Source organism: Pagrus pagrus (assembly GCF_965226575.1).
Source record: "Pagrus pagrus genome assembly, chromosome: 11".
NCBI classification, from domain to species: Eukaryota; Metazoa; Chordata; class Actinopteri; order Spariformes; family Sparidae; genus Pagrus; species Pagrus pagrus.
This window is the reverse complement of record NC_140195.1, coordinates 23,382,020-23,392,802: the sequence shown is the minus strand read 5'-3', so window position 1 is coordinate 23,392,802 and position 10,783 is coordinate 23,382,020. Positions and strand designations below refer to the sequence as shown.

Sequence of the window (10,783 nt, the reverse complement as noted above, 5' to 3'; positions counted from 1 at the left end):
AGATTACCATGAAAAATGCTTTCTGAGATATAAATATTTGTAAATATATTTCATATATATAGGATCTGACCAAAACAGATCCAAACCCGGACATCATTGGAAATTTTCGTTGGGTATCCATGCTCTAGTATGTCACTACAGTGCGGATGGGTATCATGTGTTTCTGGCGGTCATGAAGAATCAAATAGAACTTTCCACTAACCGAATAAACCCAATCTAAAAGGAACGGAGGACAGCACGACCATGTACAAATTGGGCCTGGACAATTAATCCATCTATTATCAAACTCACAATATCACCAAGTGTGATATCCAAATTACAGGAGCAGTAGTTTTTTGAAAAAGGTAAAATGTGTCACAATGTTCCATTATATCTGCAGCACTGTTGTGCTACAGAGACGCCCTGGCCTGCAAATCATATTATATCACACATCATACTTTTTACTCAACCGCAATGTCTATCAAAATAATTCCAGTCTGATTTTTTTTTTTACCATCATTAAGCCCTAATAGACCCACAAATAATTAGTCCTGATCCAAAATGTGGTCCGTGTGGGCAGACCCAAATAGAGACAAAGCACCAACACTGGCAGATGCATGATGCTCCACCAATTAATGAGCAGCTGGTGTCCAAAAGAGCAGCAATACATGTCAGTTTTCCTGCATATGTGCCTCCAAAACAGATTTTCTACTGCAGTGGTTGTGACACACACAAGATTAGAGCTGGTAGAGGATCTGCTCGTATCCTCTTGGGAATTAGACATATTGATACACAGGCTTGACACCTTCAGCTAAACAACTAAACCCTCACTGATGTGATGTGATTAGACTAGGTGTAATTAGGAAATGACACACATTTCTATTTTGATATATGCCTCAGTAGAAATGTCAGTGCTTTCTTTAGGGACAACAATCAAAGTTACTGCGTATTTAACTCACTCCAAAATGTGGCTTCAGTGTTAAGTTCCTATCAAAGATGTGTACCTCAATCTCCTGGGGGTGCGATGAGAAACATTTGACCTTGCGAACAGCCTGCCGCCCCCTCAGCACCAGTGACTGACAGCTCCGCTGGCCACTCACACAGCTGACATCCACCCGCTCCAGGAAATGCACGTAAATCTGCCAGATCTGGGAGGGCGCTGCCATCCACTTGTCACTACAGAGAAAAATATCATCAGGAACAATTAAGCTGAGGGCCCCTGGAGACGCAGCGGGAGCAGCATGAGGTCGGAGATGAGGAGGGCTGATCCACGGCTGTGCTAGCATTTTAATAAGCAGCAACATCATCCTCCTCCTCACACTGCTGAAGAAGCAGGGAATTCAGTCTCAGTGGCCCTCGCTGACTCTGAGAGCTGTGTGTGGGAGGTGATGCAGTCACCTACTCAGCCCTGCTCTGTGACAACAGCACTCAAGGAGCATTTGGGGATATTTGGAATAGAAATCAAGTGATATGGGTTTTTGAAGGCAAACACTATATTACTAGTGTTTGATTGACAGTGCTGAGAAGTGATATTCAGCTGTTCTGAATGTTTAAACTGGTCAGCATTGCAGTATGTGCTCCTGTAATGCTTTATTTTATGGATCCTCGAATTTCTTAATAGCTTCCAACTACATTTACCAGCCCAGAGCTCCAGACCACCAGGGATCTCAGAACTCCCAGTTTACCTGTGCGTCAATTGGTTTGGGTAGTTTGAGAGTTCTCCATTATCATCTTGTGGACCTGTCTGTAGAAGGGGCCATGTGTCGAAATGAGGTAAGGGGTCATTCAACTACTCTATTACTTTAATTTATATTTTGCTCACATGGTGCATGTTCCTAATGATGTTTCAGCCCTCAGGCCTTCCTCCTTTCTTACATTCATAGTAGGTAGATGGTGGATCCAATAGTGTTCCCACCGTCCATCCACCTTGTGGATAGAATATAGATTATGACTTGATGTGTTTTCCATAAAGTGCCTCTATTGATTAAATATTTTAGATAAAGGCGTGTATGATGTTGTAGAGCTGATAATCTTGATCTATTAGAAATATATTAAAAATTAATGTCCTTTTAACATTTCAAAGACATTTTTGGGTCTTAATGATTTTTTCTCACCTTTACATTGTAATATGTTGATCACCAATGTGATGGTGTTAATAGGGTTTGACGACCTGAGGGACCAAACGACGTCCGAAGAGACTTGTGTCTCACATTTTTCAGTAACACTATAATAACCATCATTGATAAATGGTAAATTTATAGTTAATCAACCTTTAGTTAATAGTCATTTGACTGTCAAAAAACAATGAAATGCTTTAGAAACTATTTATTAAGCAGTTGTTAAAGTTTATAAGCATCAGTTGCAACTGTACAGTATAATGGCCATCCAGATAATGTTTATAGATGAACTGCACAGTATTTATTAACCATTGAAATGTTGCAAGTAAATTCACTCAAGTACTGAACTAATGTACAGTTTTGAGGTACTTGTACTTTACTTGTTTTCTGCTACTTAATACTTCCGCTTCACTACGGTTTGGCGGCAAAAATGTTACTTTTTACATACTACATTCATTTTACAACTATAGTTAGTAGTTACTTTTTAGATTACATGCAGCATTTGAATTAATTTATTTTATTGGCAATCAGATTACAGAAAACAAACAAACAAACTAAAGATAATCTACAAAATGTCTGAATTTTGGATTCGATAACTGTCCAGGCGGGTAATCGATTTCTAATAGACAACTAATCTAATGCAGATAAGTTTTGCAGTAAATATGTTACCAGTCAGAACTTCATCATACCTTCATATCAGAGTGGAATTACTTAAATAAGAGACAAACATTGGCCCTGCATAGCAAACCCACAAGTGATATTTCTGTTATCTTGATGAAGATGTGAAAGACTACAGGATGGGTTCTGTAACTTCAGGCACTCAGACCACCAAACCTCCATCTGATTAGTTAATTAATTCAAGCCTGTGTGAACAATTTAATTAGTCCAAAATAGAATGCTTCTTCAGGCTAAGGTGTGCGTGTGTGTGTGTGTGTAAATAATACATACGTAAAAACCATCACAAAGAACATTTTTATGTGTGGACTGGGACTCCCTGGCACTTTCAAGTACACATCCTGAGGCTCCCCTGGTACCTGAAGAGAGAGACAGAGTGAAAGACAGAAAGATGTTAAAACACAGAGGTAAAGGAAAAGAAAGAGGCAGAAATAAAAGAGACCCCACACATTAGCACTTTAAAAGTGTATGGCATGGCTTCAGGGCAAGCCTTTGAGGGACCAGACCAACTTGCAACAGGAAAAGCCGTGACTGGGTAGCCAGGATAAAGTGCTGGTGATGAAGCTATCAGTTCAGTAATTAATCCCTTGCTAATATTAGAGTGGGTTATTAGATAGTGTAAGAAAATAGTGTCAGTCTCTTACCAGCATCCTTGTCTGGCAGATGATATTAGGGTCACTGCAGCGTACGGATATGCGAGTCCTGGCACTTGGGTCTCCAACTGGTTCCCCCAATAACAAGAAAGGGTAAAAATGGTTAACATACAGACAGTAAAGTTCTGAGCTTGATGGTTTATATAAGCATTTTGTTATGGGTTGAATCAGTTTTACACCAAGGCAATCTCAAGGACAAGTCTAATGTAATATATTCACCAAACGCATCAGCATCGGCTGGTAATGTTTTCACCTTGTGAGTCTGTGTATGTGTGTCATCATGGCAAAAGTGGTCCTAGAGACACCGTTCGTGACAGAAACCACCACAGAAACTGTTTTGAATACTTTGGCAACTGTGTATATGTCTATCTGTCTGTCTATGTCTCTAGTTTATGCATACATGCATGTGTACACATAAATATGCATATATGTGCTATAGATGTTGTGCCATTTTCTTCATTTTATCCATTCTTTTTTTTGCTTTTCATTTCCTGCTCTGGAAATAGAGATGCCTCGCTGCTGTTATTGCCCATTTTTCCTGATAGAAACTGTATTAAAATGCAAGATTGTTTCAATTGATATTTTAGTAAAAACACGACAAAATAAAAGGCAGAATATAATTTGCACATTTATGTGCATGTCTATGCTCCTCCAGGAGTGTTGGTGCACCTACTGAATACAAACAATACTAAAAAACACGATATTATGCAAAAAAACAGGATGCAAAGAATCCTCCAATCTAGACAATGAGAGTGGAAACTGTGGGATAGGGAGTAATGGCTCATGGGAGATAACTGGGGTAACCTGTGGGGTCATGCCAGGGTGGCAGGCGGATGGCTTTCTTGAGGAAGCAAAGCTCGGGGTGATAAAGCCGGAAGGTCTGGTCGACAACATGAGGCGTTGGCTCCACGTTCACCTGGCAGATGGCCATTGGCTTGCCGTCTTCAGCTTTGAATGTAACCTGTAGAGGGAAGGGGGAAGGTCAGCAGTGTCAGCAGCATGACATTACCCTACTCTCTGTAGGGCCTGCCTCTGCAGTCTACATGTCGAAGTGTCCTTGGACAAGACACTGAACCCTAATTTGTCCTTGGTGGCTCTTCCATTGGTGTGTGAGTGTGTATGAATGGCTATCGCTCCTGATGAGCAGGTTAGCGCCCTTTATAAATACAGTCCATTTAACATTTACCATTTGCATGATGTCTATCCACTGCAGTGAAACAGCATTTACATCATAATGGGACAGTAAAATTCCTCAAGTCAAACTAATGAGTTAGAAGCTGCTTAAAGGAATTTTAATAACAGAAATTCAAAAAGGAATGTTAATAATACTGAGAGAAATTTCAGTATAATTTAACTTGGGTATTCATAGTTTTACCTACCATTGTTTGTCGGTTATTTTAAAGGGGAACTACCGTTTTTTACAACCTGGACCTTATTTCTGCCATAAAATATGATCATTTATTCACCCAGATAACTTTGATGTCATTTGGAGTCGTTCGGACGAAATTAGATCCAGTGTAGCGCCGCTATATCCATATAACCGAAGCGCAGCCTATACATAACGCATTATCTGCCACGAAACTAGTTCATTTCACCAATATTTTGTCATAATACACTAGTGCTATTCCCCTCTGAGTCCGGGGTTGGCTGTTGTCAACATCCGGGGTCAAACTAGCAGTAGCAGCTACAGGTAAACAAGCCGGCTGTCGCGGGTGCGCGCGCAGCTCAGAGATGACATCTTCCAGGTCAGAGGTAGTAGGTCAACCTACAGACCCCGGATGTTGATAACAGACGAGCCCGGACTCAGAGGGGAATAGCACTAGCATATCGTAACAATATATTGGTGAAATGAACTAGTTTCGTGGCAGATAATGCTCATAGAGGCTGCGCTTCGGTGCCCGGATCATATACGCGGCGCTCCAGTGGATCTAATTTCGTCCGAACGACGCCAAATGACACCAAAGTTATCTGGGTGAATAAATGATCATATTTTATGGCAGAAATAAGGTCCAGGTTGTAAAAAACGGTAATTATCCTTTAACCTTGTAATCAACAAAGTGACAACAAATTCTGAAAGGTTAAGGGCCACCACCGCACTGTTGGCACATGTGATGCTTATTGGCCGAGACACAGGTGACAAGAGGCGACTCAGCAGTCGGCCTTCAGCACCACTAGTTCTTTGAGGTCTGTTTGGTGTGTCGGGGCCTAAAACCTGCCAGAAGTTTTGCCACAATATCTTAACCAGTGCTTCCCAACTTTTAGCTTGTGACCCCTTAAAACAACCTCTTTTTACTTGTGACTCCCTGTTTTAAGTTATGTCCTTACTGAGAGTGAGAGTGTCTTTCTTTCTCTGACTGTTTCTTTTAAAGAATGTTTAAAGGCCCAAAGAGGATAAACTATCAGGTATTGAAAGAAAATTCTTTCTTAGAATCTTTTTTATATTTGGACCCCTTAGGAGGTCAGTTTAGGGTTGGGTTGGGAACTGTTGATCCAAACCATGTAGTTAGAGGGAAATATCAAAGTTAACGCACCAGAAATGTTAAAATCATTGCACGGGAAAACTCTGCGCACAACTACTTCAAGCAAAGAACGTCAAAGTTGAACCAGATCTTAGCGACGACCGTGGTGAGTACAGTTATTTTGTATGTACAGATAGGAATTCATAGCCGTATTAATGAAAATAAGACCAAAGCTACTAATAATTTTAAAATTCTACTGTAAGGCAGTGTGAGGGAGGTCATGTAAATTTCAAGTTATTTTCTGGCAACAACTCTAACCAATTTATTCCTGAGTTCATCTGTACTTTCTCTCCTGTTTTCTGTGTGGTTTGTGTGTGTATGTGACCCTCAAACAATACTGATCACGTGTCATTAGACATTAAGAGAATACCTGAGGTGCAGTTCCTTGACACTATTTAGTGAAACACAGAACTGACATAGCCGTGTCTTTTTTTTCCTGAGGCAGTTCAGCTATAAACAACAAATACAGCTTTACATAAACAGCCTTTGAGAAGTTTTATAATAATATACACCAGAGAACGAATGATGATGATGGAGCACGCTGTACGCTAGAATATAAAAAGTTGGCTTCAATCCGACTACTGAAACCCCCACAGACCTGCTGAATGTGCTTTGAAGTTTGCTGCATTAAAATAGCCCTCAGGATCTGTGCAAATCAACACAAATGTGTTCATACATATACAGTGCACTAATTACATATGGCTGCATATCATAGCTGATTTATACACACATGCCTTTATAAACATGTTGGAATTGCTAACCTTGTCACGTACCATCACAGCCTACACCATCTTAAACTAGTGTTTACTGCCATGATTTATATGTTAAAATGATACACATGTTTAGGAATTATAGACTGCATCTAACTGAACTGCATGATATGAATTATAAAACAATGGTACTTCTGATCATGTATACAGTGGATGAGGCATTATCTTTTAGCTGACCACCTGCCTTTGCCATTGTGCCAGAAAAGGGCCTTGTGCAAATAAATCACAATCATGCTCCCCAGAGCATGAACCATTTTCATTTTGAAAATTCCACAAACTGTCCGATTGTGTCAACATTCGGCCAAAATCCGTTCCAAATATCTCGGAATCCATCCGGCAGATTGCGATCAAATTCACACATTTAGAATGATCTCATGGCCTTTCCTTACCCTTACTACTGTACGAACCCTCCGCGAGAAACCCGAGAAACACAAGTCGAAACTGAAGAAGAAGCCAACAATATTGACTTTGTTGTTCATTCTTGCTAATACATATGTTGCTAATACATATAGATATATAATTGCTAATAATTATATTGTGATGTCCAACAAACAGTGCAGCTTCTAAAGTCAGCAGTCGGAGCTAAAAACAGCTTTCATTGGGAATTGCTCACAATTAGTGCTAAAGTTAAAAATACCAGGGAACACCAGTCTCCTCTAGCTTATATCTGACAATGTGTTTTTCTGTGTTTGGTGTTGGACTCGACTGACATGCACAGAGCCCTGACCTCAACCCCATCCAACACTTTTGGGATGAACTGGAACACCAGCTGTGAGCCAGACCTTGTTGCCCGCATCGACCTCACTAATGCACTTGTGGCTGAATGGGAGCAAATCCCAGCAGCCAGGTTCCAAATTTGTTGGAGCCATCCCAGAGGACAGGAGGCTGTAGAAGAGGCATACTAACAATGTCCGGGTGTCCACATACTACAAACTGTAGAAGTCAATTACAAAAAGACACAATGCAAGTAAATCTATGCAAAACAAGGACCCTGCTAATGAAAAGGACCTTAATTACAGCAACAGTTTAAATATGAGTAATGGCCTCTGAAGCAAACTTTGCACATTTTGGTCACTGATTCACAAACCCAGAGTTGATTCCTGCCAAAGAGCAGCTGTCCAAGTCGTTGATGGGTCAGATTTGCGGGCCCATGCTGACCTGCAGGAGGGGCCCATATCTGGCTCTGGTGATGTGTGCTGACTGACAGCAGTGCCAAAGCTGGCATCCTGACAGCTCTGCTGTTGGGGCTTGTCAGTTTTAGCGGGACACAGATTTGATCCAGACCTGACCTCTTTGACCTCTTGACAGGATTTTTGCTCAGAGCAGCAGTGCTGACACTGACGCACACACATACACACACACACACACACACACACACACACACACACACACACACGTGCGCGCCCGTGCGCTTGGCAGACTGGCAAATATTTCATCACCCTGTGCAATGGGAGAGCTTCAGGGTACTGTACTTTACAGGAACAACAGGATTATTGCGAGGCACTGCAGGTTAGCGCACAGTGATGATATCTTTTTTTTTTTATCAGCAAAAATGTGCTAATAACATACGCCTAGATTTGAGGTCACGTCTGCAGAGAGGGCAGAAACTTCAATTTGAATGGATTCATGAGGAACAGAAGTTAATTTTGGTGACAGCTGTAGCATACAGGGGCTGCAGAGCACATTACATCACATGGAGATACAGAGCGCATCGTCTTATCTGAACTACATCCGAACAAGCACACTCACATTGTCTCTCCTTCCTCTAAACTTCTTACATATTTAAACACTTGAGTAAGTGCGTAAAATTGGAAAATAACTCAAGAATAATGCTACATATGCACGCTTCATTTGAAGCAGATTAGCCAGACGTGTCAAGCTGTCCTCCAATCGGAGATAGTTTAACTCTCCACCCTGACATTTGCCAGTTGGAGAAGATAAACAATGTTGAGTAAGATAAAAGTGATTTCCAGCATATAATTTTGCCTGACAATCTTGTCTGGCTAGCGTAACTTTTTAAATAGTTGACACTTCAAAGCGTTTCTTTGTGTCTGAGCTGTGACTGTGTGGGAGAGGAGGGTAGGAAGGAGGCGGTGCACTGCCACTCTGCAGAGAGTTGTCTGGGAGTGTGTGGTGTGTACACTGGATGTTGTTAGACTTAGGGATGTGAGAGAAGGTTAACACAACTACATCCAAATCAAAAGCTTCATACAATACATGAAGTTTAGGTCTTATCGTCATCTACTCTTCTGAATTAAATATTACATTTTTATACCCTAAGGATGGTGAGAACGTTTAAAAGGTACTATGTTAAAGCTCTTACCATGACAGAAAAACATTCTGTACATACACAGTTCATCTCATATCCATAGCTTACTATAATTCCAGCCTGGAGACAAACAACCGTGAGATTCAGAAGCACAACAGAAGGACATAACGATTGTCCAACACACAGAAACTACACAGAGCATAAGTAGAACACTGTGTACCTTGACAGTCTTGGCAGCAACAATGTTGGAGAGATTCTTCTTGGCCACCTGAGAACCTTTGCCTGTAGGCAGGAAGCTTGGTCCCTGTGAGGATTTGATTAAAAACAGAATAGCTATCAAAATTGGTCATTTACCAAATAACAGCAAACGACTGCAAAGGAAATATTACATCTGCATATTGAGCAAGAAAACTGTAAATGATCACAAGAAGCAGAATAGAACTGGAGGCGGTGTAAAACCCCCCGTCATCTACAGGAGATAAGAGCCCAGTTGGCTTAAATGGCATTTATTTTGAACAGTCCTTCTGGCATCCAATTAATTGTAAGTCCTGAGTTTCCATTACACATCTAGTGACATTTATATCAACGCAATTTCAACTTTTATCACTGCTCCACCTCTTATTCTCACGGTGTTCTCACACCAAAAGGAAAACTTTGGACCACTCTAGGCCAATACATTTTAAAAGATTTTTGAAATGGAGTCAAAAGGCAGACTTACAGTATGCAATACAGTTTTATCTGAAGAGAACTTCGATCTTTCATCTGTGGTGATGGAAATACGCAGTGACTAAAAAGTGTAACGCAGAACATCTGCGACTGGATAAATACAATCATGTTTGTCAGAAATGCAATAACTGCCATTCCTACAATGTTGTTTCATAGGTGATATATCGTAGAAATTTATGGTTTATGGTTTATAAAGCTAGTCTAGGTGCTGTATAAATACCATGAAAGTATCAAAACACTCAACGAAGAAATGCATACAGCCAGTATTCAGACACTGTGCCTTTAAGCAAGCTGTCAGGACTTCTGTAAAGTTGTGATGTCACAACTTTAAATCATCACCCTCAGCAACGCACTCAGCACAGCTGTGGTTGTAAAAACAGTGGCAGAGCTGATGGTGAAACATGGTGGGTGGTGCTTGCTCAGACTTGTTTGAGTTGACCAATCGGAGCAGACCGGGCTGTTAATGGGGGGGGGGGGGGGGGGCTTAAAAGAGACGGGCATTAAAACGGGGCGTTGAGACAGAGGCTGAATAGAGGCGCTGCTGCAACAGTACCAGAAAAATAATGTTTTAAAGTGTGTAAACATTTCTTTGTAGACACCCACAACACAAGTCTGAACCTGAAAATGAGCATCACATGGAAACTTCAAAAGTGGATCAGTCCTGAGAGGTCCATCAGCATCGACCTCTGGTCTCCATTGTACCTGAAGGCTCATGGTGTTGTCGCAGAGAAAGCTCTGGTACTTCAGGGGAATATGGATGCTCTCCTTGGGCCTGAGGTAAACCCTGGGACCCGCAGTACCCTCCTCCAAGTGGAACATATTCTCCTCCAGCGGAGTCGGAGTTTTGGTTAGTGCTTTGAAGTAACCCCACTCATCTGTGTTAGTGATGACACTGGATGGAAAGATTAAAGGACATGAGTTAGATGAAAGCAGGCTCCTGTATATCTTTAAGGGATCCGTCCAGGATCAGAGTTAGACTTGTTACGTGATCAGGAGCACTGCACTGTTCATTATATCCTACACCATGAAAAGATGGCACCAAGCGACAAACAAAATACTTATGTCTTTGCTATTC

General features: G+C 41.2%; 1 protein-coding gene across 1 annotated transcript in view; it reads right to left on the bottom strand.

The window, feature by feature from the left end:
- Window positions 1-10,783, bottom strand: part of nphp4 (nephronophthisis 4) — a 165,990-nt gene that overhangs the window by 8,177 nt on the left and 147,030 nt on the right. Inside the window, exons 21-26 of the mRNA XM_084367532.1 lie at window positions 10,411-10,600; window positions 9,203-9,286; window positions 4,229-4,385; window positions 3,416-3,492; window positions 3,045-3,130; window positions 984-1,155 (exon numbers count right to left, since the gene is read on the bottom strand). Of these exons, the coding sequence (XP_084223658.1) occupies window positions 984-1,155; window positions 3,045-3,130; window positions 3,416-3,492; window positions 4,229-4,385; window positions 9,203-9,286; window positions 10,411-10,600 (766 nt within the window). The remainder of the gene's footprint in view (window positions 1-983; window positions 1,156-3,044; window positions 3,131-3,415; window positions 3,493-4,228; window positions 4,386-9,202; window positions 9,287-10,410; window positions 10,601-10,783) is intronic.